The sequence below is a fragment of the Trichomycterus rosablanca genome, chromosome 24, assembly GCF_030014385.1.
Source record: "Trichomycterus rosablanca isolate fTriRos1 chromosome 24, fTriRos1.hap1, whole genome shotgun sequence".
NCBI lineage: Eukaryota > Metazoa > Chordata > Actinopteri > Siluriformes > Trichomycteridae > Trichomycterus > Trichomycterus rosablanca.
Genome location: NC_086011.1, coordinates 4641461 through 4656724, shown reverse-complemented (window position 1 = coordinate 4656724; position 15264 = coordinate 4641461). Strand labels below are relative to the sequence as shown.

Sequence of the window (15264 nt, the reverse complement as noted above, 5' to 3'; positions counted from 1 at the left end):
CAGCGGAAATCACACTTCCATCTGGATTCCAGGAGGACACTAATGTTGACTGCCATAGTGCTGGCTGTAAAGCTGAAGGAGTGACTTTAGGTCAGGTCTAAGACTTGTGAGGGATCTTATGTCTTGGGGCTGACTGGAAACAAACCCAAAAATGGAAGGAAGCAACCTGATGCTCACTAACCCTCTACCAGTTAAGCCAGAACTGAACCTTTCCTTTCCTCACTTAAAACTTTTCTCTTCAGCTCTTTTGACATGGTCAACAATTACTTTTTAATTCAAGCTGGTCTTATTGCAGGAAGACAGTGATGACTATAGTAGTGGTTTTTATACTTTTATTGTTAATAAGACTTGCTTTAAGTGATCATTTAATTAGTACCACATTAAGTAGAATGACTTCTGCTTGTGTTGTAATTTAACAGACACAAGTTTTGAGTCTAACATCAGGTAAAGGCTACTCATAAAAGGTGCTTAAGTGTTTTTTTGACTCCTGGTATTGCTTTCACCATCTCACTAGGGCTCTACCACCATCTCACCCACTTCCATCCCTCCAACTCTACCCTCCCCTCAGCCTATACTTCTGTCTCTCTCTTCCCCTCTCTCTCTCCATCCTTTCCTCAGATTATACTCCCTCATTCAGCCCACAGAGGAACACACAGTCCCACTGGCATCCAGCTGTCTGCATGCTGCTTCATTTCTGCACACACCAGCTCTAGGTGCAAACCTAGAAGGGGTGTTGGAGAAATTGAAAGGCGTCCAGAGAGGGGCTTCCGGGATTCAATTCATCACAAATTAGGGTGAGCATGCTTTGGATAGTTTCTTTTAAAAAATCAACATGTTGCAAGTGTTAATTCTACTTGTAAAAAAAATACTGACATTTTAACGAAATAATTAGATGACATTTTCTGTTGTTTTGTTTGCTATTTATTATATTGCATTATAAAATATGAATCATAGCATAATTATTTGCCTGTAATGTACACATAAGTCATCCATATAATATTATTTTTGTTTTTTACAGTCAGTTTCAGAATTATTGGCACTTAAGGTGAATATATGTTGAAAAAACAATGTAAAACATTTGTAGTAAACAGATTAATTAAATCCAAAATTAATTTAAAGTGAATTTATTCTGGATAAAACAATCCAAATTGTATTAACAAAACCATGTGTCATAATTATTAACACCCCTGTATTTAGTACTTTGCACAACCTATCTTTGCCAACATAAAAGCTCTTCTCTTCTCCTCTATTTCATTCTCTTCTATTTTATTCTATTCTCATCTCATCTCATCTCCTAAAAAGCTTGATGAGATTTGAGAAACCAGGCAAGGAATCTAACAGCACTCTTTAATACAGAATCTCCCTAAAACTCTCAGTGCTAGGTCCTTTCTTGTGGACTCTTCACATTAGATCACCCCACAGTTTTTCAGTAGGCTTTAAAGCAATGGACTGGGATGACCATGGCAAAAGACTGATTCTGTGCTCATGGAGCCATGTTTGTCTGGACAAAGGTTTTAGATAATTTAGATTTTTTTTAAAAATGGGGTCTTTAGGAAAAAAGACATCCCCAGACAGCACATATCCTTAACTTCAAACCTAACTATAGAAGTTATTTTCTGCATATTTAAGTTATTTTCTGCATAATTATCATGTTTGTTCTTTGAGCGTTATATAAGCATAGAGCCCAATTCCAGTCAAAGCTCCAGTATTGTTTAGAAAACTCCAGGAACGTATGCTTGTGGTTAGAAGAAATAATTGTATTCTTCTGGCATGCCATTCTAAGAGTTATAGTTGGTATTTTATTGTAGATTTGGAGACTATGATTTGGCAACCCCAAATTTTCTGTGAAATGCAATCCAGATCCTTGTTGAACATGCTGCCTTTCTGACTTCAATCCTAAATTAAAATAAAATGTAAAAGAAAAACTTCGAGCTTCGAGCATGCTTAATTTTGTTTATGAGAATTTCTAGGGGTCACACATTTTTTTTCTATTAGAATAAACTGCAGTGTAACTGTCCTCATAAATGCACCTTGCATCATTTTTAAACTAGATGTTTAAATAGGAGAGATACACCAGACAAAATGCTAGATATCTAAGTCTGGCTCTGAACCAATTTTCTGCTGTATTTATCATCTGGCTGGTGTTGGCATCTTTAAGCAGAAGCGCACACACACACACACACACACACACACATCCATCACACTGGAATAAGCGTGCCCATGAGTATTCATCAGCATGAATTAACGGGAGATGACTGCACACATTGCCTGATTTATTACCCAGCACCTCCAAGCATTAAGCACGCTGCTTTTCAACCCACTTACACAAAATATAATACCTTTAATCCACAGGTTGATGTCAGGATGTCAAAACAAGAAAATAAATCTCACTTTTAGTGCAAAAACAAGAAAAAACATTCTTGGTTTTCTTCTTTCATATTGGTCTGTATTGTCAAACTGTTATCATAAAATTAGTTTTGACTAGGAATGTCTGGATCTAATTTTACAGAAAAATCTGTAATAGGACAAATATTGACCTAAATGCTGCAGTATTTATTTTACTTTATGTTTTAATGGTTTGTAAAGTAACTTAAGTGCACAACACAGCTTGGCCAGGGCTTACCAAAAAGGGATTGTATTTCATTATGTCTAGTTTGGAAAATACAGGTTATTACATTCCTGTTACACACACATGCACACACAAAGGCCGCAGACAAGCGCACACCTCCAATTACAAGTATGAAGCCACCTGCTGCATTTTACAGCTGAACATCTTCTTCACAAGTACTCTATAATGATTGTCTTTCCAGTTAACTGAATGAGGAAAACGGCTTTTCGTCGCAAATTGCCTCTCAAAATTCAGTTACAAGAGCGGATTCAAAGAGCCAAAGATTCCATCGGCCAACTCATCACTGCAATCAAATAGCAAAAACCGGATAAAATACAATTACATGTTTGTCTGACTGGAGGCTCTATATGTTTTATAAATTTGAATCTGGAATGTAGCAAATTGTTTGCAAATTAGTCTACACCAAAACAATTACAGTTTCTAAGCTATTTATAGCAAATAAAGTAAATTTATACACCATGCCTTGTTGCTTCAAACTTTACTTTAATACTAATAATTATTAGACGCACTAGATCGGTTTTTTGTTGTCATGTGACATTGCAGATCTCACAGAATGGGAAAATCTGAGAGCCAGATGGATATAATGGAGAAAACAAGCAACTCAAGAAAGCACCGTTGGACTGTAGTGGAGATCGGACTGTCCATCATGTTACTGCTGATGAGCTGTGCTCTTGGGGGACTGGTGGTGCTTTACGCTTCATCTCTCAAAGGTAAAAAACTAAAAACATTAAACTAAACATATGCAAAGTGCCTTTAAAAAAATAACTGATTTAGTTTAAATAGTGTGTTATATACATTATATACAAATAGAAATACTTTAACACATACTTTATTACAAAGCAGTTGCTTACTGAGCAACTTGGTCAGGTATTAGAATGTCTGCTGGTGCTCAAAAAGGCCACCAAAGTTACTTCCTCCAGTTTAGTAAGCTAATAAGCAGTTAATAATCAGATGTTACCACCAATTAGTCAATAGAAGCTTAAATTCTTTTTCTTTTCCAGATTATCCATACAGAAATGGAGCTACAAAAGGTACAGTAAAAGTGAATACATTTTATCTGAGACCTCCAGTAGTAAGTAGCTAGTTCAAAACCTAGCCAAAAAATGCTTCTCAGTTTGAACAAATTATGCTATTATGCTAAATACATTTTACATGTTTACTTACCCTAAATGTAATATATTAGCTAAGGTCATTTTTTAGCTAGGGTCATTTTTTCCTTTAATTTATCTAGTGCCCACCTGAGCATCCTAGCTAGCTAGTTTTTGAGTAGATTCTGTCATGAAGGGTACGTAAGGTCAAGGGTAGGGTAAGGTCAATGTTCATTTACCACAGCAGACTGCACTGGTGTTTTACAGGCCCAGAGTGTCAATTCAGTTTGGACAGCAGCACTTGCACAACTCCGGACTGTGTCACTGCAGGTAACCTCATTTGAATTTGCAAAGAAGCTTTATTACGTGTTGTTTTTTAGTAAGTCATTTTCAACTCCTAATTCCTTTCCCAGATAAGACCAACTGTGTCTGTCGGATGCCAGGTCACATCAATAGCATTGCTAAAATTCAACTTTGAGAATGTTTTGCAGTGAAAACATAGAATCAACAGTGTATAAAACTGAGTATAAAATGTATTAAAAGGGCAAGATATTAATATTGTCACAATGATCACAAATGGAGTCTTACTTTACCGCTGTACTTACAGCTGCAAGATTATTACAAAACATGGACCAGAGTGTGGACCCCTGTCAGAACTTTTACCAATATGCATGTGGAGGATGGCTGGAGAGGCATGTTATCCCAGAGACCAGCTCACTTCACAGCGTCTTTAACATCCTGAGGGACGAGCTGGAGATAGTGCTGAAGGGTCAGTGGTGTCACTTTAATACATGTTTGCACTCAACTGTCTGGTTTCATTGTCGTCTTTTATGACGGTGTAAAAAAGTAATTGCCTTCTCTGATGTTGCCTGTAATTGTTCTGAGCAATTTGTCACAAAGAACAATTTCAGCTCATTAAACAAAATATGCCATTGCACCAAAAGATCCACAAATAGGGACAATGGCAGCCTAGTGGGTAAAGCTGTGGGTTACCAACTTGAAGGCTGTGGGGCCAAATCCTTGCCCCTGAGTAAGGTCCTTAACACTCTCAGCACCAGGAGTGCCTTACAATGGCTGCTTCTGTGCTCTGACCACAGTGACATCATGGTGCAGGTGGTAGAGCTGGAGCCACATATCGGTCATAAAGGCCTGGGTTCAGTTCTAGTCTTTGGTCACTGTGTGTGGTGTGGCATGTTTTCTAAGTATCCTTGTGGGTTTTCATCAAGTACTCCGTTTTTTACCCCCTTTCAAAAACATACAGAAGGTGAGTTGGCTGCACTACATTGCTGTGAATTAGGAGATATATATGTATATTGTGCACTGCAATCAATCAGCACTCTGTCCAAAATGAGTTTGAGTCTGTCTTATCTAGGTTGAATTTCTTGTGACTATTGTTATTCATTCAAAAGTAAATTTTGGGGCCATTGGAAAAGTGGACAATAACTTTTTTACACCATTAAAGGTTTTATTGAATGTAAGTCTACATTAATGCATTAAAATCTGTAGTGATTTTTTTTTAATGCAGGGGTTCTGGAGACAGAAAGCAAAAGTGATCGGGAAGCTTTCAAGAAAGCCAAAGTGCTCTACAGATCATGTATGAATGAAAGTGAGTGCGAAAGATTATTTTAAAAGCTGCCAAACCTCCAACTAACCAGTTAAATTAGGAAAAAGTGATATAGAAAAACACAAAATGAGAAAAAATTAGAAAGAAAAATAGATTTTGACACCTGGCAGAGACAGAGGCTTTCTGGTCATGTCTAGGAAAATATTGAACAACAGCAGGACAGTGGGTGAGGCCAGATTCATAGAAGGAAACCAACTGGAGAAAATCAAAGATTATTGATTACGGTAGCTGAGTAAATTGCAAAGTAAGCATGGAGTTGCTAAAAGTGTTTAAAAGGGCTGGTATAAAGTGGTATTTAACGGTAGGATGCTGGGTAATTGGTTTCTGGTTGGGTCATTTGTTATAGTTTATATATAGACTGATGCAGGGTATAAGACAGATATGAAATATCAGTTTTTTAAATTAGTACAAATTGTGTTTTTTTATTTTCACTTCAGGTCTAAAACATTTATCAGTTTACAGTTATGAAGATTAATATAAAGGTGGGAAGTTACCAGATGTGTTTACATGAGCATAAAGTGATGTGATAAGATCTAGACAATAGTGTTCTGCGAACACTTCACCCTTGTATTCTATTATTTCATGTTAGCATTCATAAAGCTCAGAAAAATCTGTTTTTGCTGGCAGTTTGCTGAATTTAAAGGGTGACATTTGCTAATTCCCAATGACTAAATTGATTGTACCACTGCTTCCTTCCTGCAGATTTGATAGAGCAGCGTGACTCGCAGCCCCTCCTCAAGCTCATCGACAGTATTGGAGACTGGCCTGTAGCCTCTGATGACTGGAACAGCACAGCAGGTATCAAAGATACTGGTGGCCCCAGATTAGCTACAATAGGAGATAGCAGTGTCTCAGCTTTAGCTAAATAGGATAAAACAATAGCAGTAAGGCTGGCACCTCAGGGAGTTGATAAGGAGCAGATTGATTGAGCACCACTGCACTGTGGGGGAAGAGATGAGAAAAAACGATGTGTGGTTCTTTTTTAAATTAGACTCATACACAGCAGAAGTCCTGGGATTTCAAAGATTTGTGCTACTTTGCTATTTTGTTTTTCTGTAACTGATTGACTTGACTTTGGAAGTGATCAATGCTATCACCTTGTCCCCGCAAAATGTACCCATGCTACCTGTGGAGATTGTACTTAGATCTGGAAATTGACTTATCTGTGTGCATGTAAACCCATTGATCAAAATGTTGCTGATTATTTTCTACATCTAAAATGTATATTTTCTTGTTGTACAGATGAAACATGGTGGCTGGAGGACACCTTGGCAACCCTTAATGCCCATTACAACAAGAAGGTTTTGCTGGAAATGTTTGTGTGGCCCGATGACAGAGACTCAAGCAACCACATCATTTATGTAAGGCAACCAAACTCACCACATCAAAGCATTTTAAAGACTTATTATACAGATAATAGCCCACCACTATAATGTAATGCTTCAATAAAAGTTTCTAAAAGCAAACCATAAAATAGTAAAACCAGTAAAAGTAAACCAGTAACCCCCTGTGTGTTTACAGATTGACCAGCCATTTCTAGGAATGCCCTCAAGAGATTTGTACCTTAATGATGGTAACTACAAAAAGGTGCACTCCCTTATTCTCAGTAATTCTCACCCTCAGTTCCCACCCATGTGATAATTACAGATATTAGCAGCTGATCTCTGTTGGTCTGTATGGCTAGGTGCGTGAGGCATATCTGCAGTTGATGGTTTCCATGGCAAAAATAGCACGAGAGGACAGGAACCTGACCCAGGACGATGAGCATGTGTGGGAGGACATGATGCAAGTGATGGAGTTGGAGAAAGACATTGCTAATGTGAGTGACCACACATCTTGTAATGTCTGAAGGAAGACAATAAAATGCTACCTGGTATCTGTAAGGATTTGTAATGTTAGTAACATCTCAAACAACAGCTAAGTTTGCATTTAAATTTAAAGCTGCACACAGTTTTACTGTTCTTACTATTATTAATTGGGCCGTTTCGCATGGCCAGTCATGATCGTTGTTGAGATCCTGTGAAAGTTGACTATAAATTGTGCTGAAAACCTTTGCTGGCAATAGCATTAGACCTTCTAAATCCTGTTCCAGCTGAATGGCAGGTGATTTATCCACAACACAAGCAAATAATGTTTTTAACTTAAGCATTCAAACTCAATTTTCTAAATTTTTTTTTTCAAAATAGGCTTACTGTTTGATTGAATTCTATCAGATTTGTTAAAGTGCCCTGGTGTACTTTTCTTGTGGGTTTTAGTAAACCAATAGCTATAGTCATACAAATAAAAACAGTTAGTCAGTGATCAGCAGAAACACAACTGTTCACGGTTTCACTTTTTGTCTTTAGGCCACATCTGCAGCTGAAGAGCGCAACGACATTACTGTCCTCTACAACAAGATGACCCTGCAAGAGGTACACGAGACCTATGGCCTCAATGTAAGTCTCACAGAGCCATGTTAAATTCAGAATTTTACTAGTAAATTATAGTACAAGTGGTGCGTCCAAGTGGGAAATCCACGTTCTTTACAAGCATGTGCAAACCTTTGGTTTCAACTCTACAGCTATTGCTTTAAACACTCTGTCTTTCTGCAGGGTTTTAACTGGACTCGCTACATCCAGGGCATCATGGTGAGTGTTTCCATTACAGTACAGCCAGAGGAGCCCATCGTGGTCTACTGCACACCGTACCTCGAGAAGCTCAATGATGTGCTTTCTAGATACGATCGCAGGTCAGACATTAGGCAATTACCCAATACCTACTACTGGATTTCAGTGTTTGAATCCCCAGCTGTGTTGTCGGCTGGTTGGGAATTTACAAACAGGATTGGCTTATGAAATTTTGAAATGCTTGTCATCATCATATACTTTGTAAATACAACATGCTGTTTGTGCAGGACTGTGCAGAATTACCTGGTCTGGATGCTCATTTCTGAGAGGGTCAGCAGCCTGAGTCGGCGCATCAAAGACTTGCGTGCTCACTACAGAAAGGTCAGTGACCACTTTAAAGCAGGACTTCACACTGTAACCCTTAACCAGAGTGATAGACATAGACATTATTGATTTTAATATAACATTGATGTGGATGCTGCTCTCAGTATGTTAAAAATAACATACTGGCATACATTTATTTGTTCAGGTTTTGCATGGAACCACGGTTGAGGAAGCTCGCTGGCGAGACTGTGTACGTTATGTTCAGAGCAATATGGAGAATGCAGTGGGGGCACTGTATGTCCGTGAGACCTTTGCTGGAGACAGTAAACGCATGGTAAGGCTTGATGGACACTACTCGAGGTTCAGCAGTCTATTGGTAAAGACAAATGAACGTAAAAAGGAAAGAGGACGGCCAGCAACAAAATGGATGGAAACAACAGGAGAAATAACCCTTTTTTTAGCTCTTTTTGAGGAGCTAAACCCAAACAGAATTCAGGATGCTCTAGAGGAACACTGTCCATATGGTCGCTAGGAGTCAGAATCGACTTGACGGCATTTAATAATAAATAATGACAGAGCAGAGTTGTTAAAGCTCTAAGCAGATAAAGGATTTTAGTATGCTTATTTAAGGTGTCTTGGGTAGAATTTCTAAAAAAAAATTAAGTTTATTACAGTACATATTAAAGCACTTGAGCCTGTCATGTTTGTGGTTTAGAAGTGCTGGAATATTAGGAATATCGTAAACATACTTTTTGTAATAACTCTTTTTTATAGGTTGGTGAATTGATAAAAAAGATTCAGGAGGCTTATGTGGAAACACTGGAGGAGCTAAATTGGATGGATGATCAGTCCAAAGAGAAAGCAAGAGAGAAGGTAATGCTGGACTCAAATTACAAATCACAAAGTTCCACAGACACAATAAAAAATGCTGTGGAGACTGTTGTAGCCACAAAAAGGGGAACTGGGATATTTAGCTAGTTAATGGTTAGGTGTTCATATATCTATGTATGTTTTTTTTCAGTAAGTCTGTAGAGTTAGGTTGAGGTTAGACTGAGGTTCGACTCATAGGCATGAAAACAACTGACAGTTCACCAGTCAGAAAGTTGCTCAAATATAAACAAATTCATCTGCATTAAAGTGATGTACAGATACTAAAGTGATTTATTAACTTATTTTACTCGCTGTATTATCTTGGTGAGGGTTACAGTGGGTCATTGGTAGGTTCCTAGGTGCTTTTGAAGCTCAAAATATTTGCTGATCACAGAGCTGTTTAATGTTTCAGGCTATGGCTATATCAGAGCAGATTGGCTATCCGGATTATATCCTGAAGGAAGACAATGATAAACTGGATGAGGAGTACACCCATGTAAGTTTTGAAAGCTCTCTTTCTTTTTTCAATGTGAGCTTACTCATTCATTTACACTGAACAAAATCTATTTTGTATAATCACTATTTAACTTCAAGAGTCATCTATCATTAAATACACATATATCTCCACATTTTAATTACAACTTATATTTGTAATTGTGGCCTAATTTGTCTCTTTTTGTCCATAGCTAAAGTTCAGTGAAGAAAGCTACTTTGAGAATATTTTGGAGAATCTTCAGGCAACTGCTCAGAAAGCTCACAAGAAGCTAAGAGAACCTGTCGACCCTGACCTGTATGTTAGAAACACACTAAAAACAAAAATACACTATATGGCCAAAAAGATGTCGACATGTTTTTTAACAGTGGATTCTGTTTGAGTGTGTCTGGTTTACACACACCCATTGCTAAGAGGTAAATGCAATCAAGCAAACACTTATACAGTCTTGATAGACAGACGTTGGTATGGGTACAATAGGGCATACATTGAGCTTAGTGACTCTAAAAGTGGGTATGTGATAGAATGTAATTATTTGGGCTGAGGCTTTAATTACACTGAGCTCAACCTTATTCAACACATTTGAAATGCTGAATTTGGGATTAACTGTGAGTCAAGAGCTTATTAATAAGCAGCAAAGTAGACCAACTTCTCTGATTTCTTATGATTTTGGATGCTCAGGTGTCAACAAACTTTTGGCCACAGAGTGTAAAAATAGATAGTCAAGCACATACATTACTGCAGAGATTTACAGTAATGTCATTCTGCTTTACTCCCTCACAATGTGATTGTTTTGTCAGGTGGATTATTGGTGCAGCAGTTGTGAATGCATTCTACTCTCACAACAGAAACCAGATCGGTAAGTTCACACTGGAGAGAACATTGTTTTCTGGAGCCAAAACAGTTTGCAGTTCCAAATAAAGTGCATTTGGATGTATATGAATCTTGTACAGTTGTACCTGCTTCCAACACACTAATCCCCATGTTAAAGCTCTACCAACACCCATCATGTAACTATTGCATTTTTAATCATCCACATGCATTGCACACCTGTCTACTGGTAACATAAAGCTACCTTTAATAAAGTGTCTCTAAAGAATGTCCCACCTCTGTCCCACTGAGTTTTGTGAGGTTTGTGCTGTAAGCTCTTGCAAGTGCCTATTTAAATTAAATAAACGCTATTTCTGCACTGCAATGATTAATCCGACCACAAACAGAGTGAACTAATAAAACGAAATCGGGCTGAACTCAGCATTTGATGACTTTCTAATTTCAAACGGTCTGTGGGACGATAGTCTCCAAACGGAGTTAATGTGAGAGAAATTGTTTCTGGTCACCCTGCAGTTACAAGCAGTCTCAGTCTGAATGCCTATTTAGTTCGGTGGAAATAATGCCTGTGATGCTCTTTTCCCTGTAGATAATATAAAGCTAGTTTCAGGCTCCAGTGCACACAAAGCTGGCGCTAAAAGAGATGCGCTCAGGGCACAGAAAGCATGCTATTCAAGCTGGGCTAATACACAGATTGCAAAAGCCGGGTGATTATGCAGATTTTCAGCTGGAGTAATTTCCACATAATTACTCTTAAATTGCACATTTTAATGTTCCTGGACATTCTGGGAAACACTTCAGGCTAAATTGCTATTCTGCAGACAGAGAGGCAGCTGTAAGCAGGGTTTCTGCAGTGTGGAGAAATAATTGTAGCTTTCCTAGCCTTTTTCAATACAGCTTGAACTCATATAGTTCATATAGTGTAAAGTGTGTTTCTGCTGCCTGGATTTCTACATACATTATCTCCAAACTGTCATCTGATCTTCATCTGATGTCAGAGATGATAGACACAATTATGGCTCTAATAAACATTAACTATCCAAGCTGGTAAAGTATGTAAACCATATCAATAATAGGTAAAGGTATCTCATTTAGTAGCATGAAGTTTCACTGTAGCTGATGTTTTCAAGATTGTTCTATTGTAAAAAGATAATGGATTGCTCCCCTAATATGCCCTGTATTAATAGCCCCAAATCAGTATTCGTCCTCCACCATGCTTTACAGATGGAATGAGACTTTTCCAAAGGGTTCACACACTTTTTCTTATAACTGTGAAAATCATGTAGTAATCTATTTTTTATGTCACAGTGTTTCCTGCTGGAATTCTACAGCCCCCATTTTTCAGTGAGAGGCAGCATCAAGCCCTAAACTTTGGAGGCATTGGGATGGTTATAGGACATGAGATCACTCATGGCTTTGATGACCACGGTGAGTAAACAGTCATTTTCCTTGGAATAAAAATTTTCGGGTGATTGGATGAGCAGTGCAGTGATGATGAAATCTCTGCCTACCTCCGTGGAGACTCTGGTTCTATTCTCACTAGTGCCATCAGTCTGCTCAGGCACTCTATAAATGCATTTGGCTGAAGTAGTGGTCACATTCATGTTGCTGCTGTCTGATCATGTTGCCAGCACAAAGCATATAACAATAACAAAATAGATGGGTGTTTTTAAACATGTTATTTATCAAACTTCAATTTTTAAGTTTTAAATATAACAGACAGTAATCAGATAATGAACAAAAGTGTAATACTGATGCAAAACTCCTAAACTTTCTTCTAACCCCTTAATTTGCAGGTCGAAACTTTGACAAGGATGGGAACATGTACAACTGGTGGAGCAACTACTCTACTGAACAGTTTGATGAACAGTCAAAATGCATGGTGCAACAGTATGGTAAATTCAGCTGGAAGCTTGCCGGAGGACAAAATGTAATTATCAGATTAAATAATTAGAATAATTACAAATATTGTTTAAATAATTGTAAAAAATGAAAAGTAAGTAATGGTGCCTTGAATGCAATTTTGAAATAAATATATGAATAAACCAGTGTTTTGCTTTTACTAAGATTTATCTGGTGTATGTGATACACAAGACCTTTATATAAACTTACACTACATGGGACCACATTCATTTATTCATCTTCATGACTGCTTTACCGATGCTTTATCCTGATCCATTTTGTTCTGATGACTTTTTAGTGTTTAGTAACCGAAAACTTCACTGTCATTTTATTGTAGGTGAGTGGCATTACCACCTTGGGTGAGAACATTGCTGATAATGGAGGAGTGAGGCAAGCATACAAGGTAAGTTTGTTGATAGCTGCATGAAAATAATCTTGAATCTACTAATCTGATAAACTTGAGTATTAAATACAGTTACTCTATAACTATGTTATAAACACAGTTGTGTGTACATTTTCCTTGGTTATTAGGCATACATGAAATGGGTGGAGAAGGAAGGCGAGGAGGCTCGTCTACCTGGTTTGGACATGGACCATAAGCAGCTTTTCTTCCTCAACTTTGCCCAGGTAAGTGACAGACAATGGTCTATTTACTCTACTTGACAGTCAGAGGCTGCCTTAAATTCAACTTACTTGGAGATGAAAAAGACTCTTGCTTCTAGTTTGACATGAATTTGCAATTGAATTCAACTAGCCAAATCCAAATTGCTTCAAGTGCTAAAGTGTCTTTCAGACTGACAGAATGGATAATTAGGTCTAGCTCCTGGGAATTGTGCTCTGAAATAAAAGTCACAGACCTTTCTATTATCTGCATATCATGCTGGGTTGCTGCCAAAACTAAAACAGTTCATAGCTACCAACAGAAAAAAAACACTGATGAACCAAAACATTAGGACCAGCCACTTAATATGCTGGCTCTGACCCATTCAGATCATCTGTCCTGCAGTATGTTACAAGGACATTACGAGTAGATTTTTAAACTGTATGATGCGAGGTGGAACGTCCAACTGTGCACCAGTTTTTCATTAACTGACAAAACTGGACGTTGTAATCACTATTAAAATATAATTGATTATGGAGCCCTACTGTCACAGTACTCTCACTGTCACATAGACAGCTTAGTCCTATAGATCACAGGCATATTGAGCTGACTAAAGCACCTATAATTAATATTTAATTAATAATTATATAATAAATATTTTGAGATATAATGAATAATGTACAATGTTAAAGTACATGCTTGCTGTGAAATTAGGAAAACTGAGAACATTCTCTTCACTACAATGTTGAACATGACACAGTAATGCTGCCTCTTTCAGGTCTGGTGTGGAGCCTGTCGCCCTGAATATGCCATCCAGTCAATAAAGACAGATTCCCACAGTCCTCTGGAATACAGGTAGTTTTACATTGAATTATGGGTGATAAATGGAATCTGTACTGTAACCTTAAACCTTTCCATGCTTCTGTGTCATCACACCAGGGTTTTGGGCTCCCTGCAGAATTTTGAAGCCTTTTCCGATGCATTCAAGTGCAAAAAAGGTACTCCCATGAATCCGGAAGAGAAGTGCAGAGTGTGGTAGTTAGTGTGACAGTTACTGCTTTGCTTTATTAAAAGCAGCAATTGCAAAATTCAGCCATTGTGTTGTATTTGAGCTGCCATAACGCTTGTCTGTAGTAAGATTAAAAACAAAGGTTGTTATAGTGGCATAAATGTGTGTGAAAGAGAAACGTAGACATGAATAAGCGGAGCACTTTGAATGAAGGTGGAGGTGTAAAAGAGACACTTGTTTTAAGTGTCAAGTGACAATGCACAGTATAAATGAAAGAATCAGCCCAATATGAAGCAGATATAATACACAATGTTTTTTTAAGTTTAAACAGATTTGCCTTTTTAAAGATTATGTAAATAGATTAACATGTTTTGTTGGTATTTAATATGGAAAATGCTTTAAAAGTCATCTTGCCAAGAGAAGCCAGCCAAATGCCAAGGCTTTAAAGCCCACGTATTATTTCGCTAAGAATGAAAACCCAGCAAATCTTTTGTTTCTTCTGGCATCTTGTTAAGGTGAAACAGAAAATAAATGTTAAATTTATTGCTATGCTGTTTTATGCTGTGATGAAGAAAAAGGTAAAAGCTAGTAACAGATAGTTTAGTACAAATGATTAGCAGTTATAGGGCTTATGATTTTAGTATAATGTAACCTAAGTGACTGCTGTAGAAACTATCAGCTAAATTACCTTAAGACTTTAAGACTGTTAAATCCACACTGCTTTATGATTTACATTTGATATGTAATATATGTATGTGGAAAGGTTTTACCACAATATGGGATAAAAAACAGCTTTACTGAAGTAGTATATGGAGCTTAGATTTAAACCCTCAACATTCTGATTGACTGGTGTTGTGGACTAATAATCACTAGTGTTTAACTGTGTGTTCCCTTTAAAGAAGGGTAAAATAAGTAAAATATAAAAAAGTATCAGGTTGTTGAATATAAAAAAAAAAAAAAAAAAAGGTTTTACCTCCATAAAAACACATTTGTGTGCTGAGTGCATAAATTAAAGTGCTAGCTTGGGCTTGCTGTTGTACAGTATGTAACCTCTGTTAGCAGAAGTGGATAGATTATTACATATAAACCAAATTAAGTGTGTTTGCTCATACGTCTGCTTTTAGCCTTTGCCTGCTAAGTTAATAATTTTGTTAATCAAGGAACATTGTGTTAAACCTTTCTGAAAACAAAACAACCTTTTTAGCATTAGTGCTCCGAAAACCTGTACACCTATATGTAAAACACATGCTTGATTTCATAACAAACACGCCAGGTCAACCAGGAAACATT

The 15264-nt window shown here is 37.4% G+C and overlaps 1 protein-coding gene across 1 annotated transcript; it reads left to right on the top strand.

Moving 5' to 3' along the window:
- The first annotated feature begins 708 nt into the window (after positions 1-708).
- mmel1 (membrane metallo-endopeptidase-like 1) lies at positions 709-14004 on the top strand. The gene is made up of 24 exons (XM_062986829.1): positions 709-794; positions 3173-3339; positions 3631-3660; positions 3985-4047; positions 4325-4486; positions 5243-5323; positions 6044-6139; positions 6584-6702; positions 6863-6928; positions 7026-7160; positions 7687-7776; positions 7933-8069; positions 8235-8328; positions 8477-8605; positions 9046-9144; positions 9554-9637; positions 9828-9931; positions 10435-10493; positions 11771-11890; positions 12259-12392; positions 12702-12767; positions 12896-12991; positions 13744-13820; positions 13905-14004. Exons 2-24 carry the CDS (start codon positions 3183-3185, stop codon positions 14002-14004), a joined length of 2298 nt encoding a protein of 765 aa, XP_062842899.1. The 5' UTR covers positions 709-794; positions 3173-3182.
- The last annotated feature ends 1260 nt before the right edge of the window (positions 14005-15264 follow it).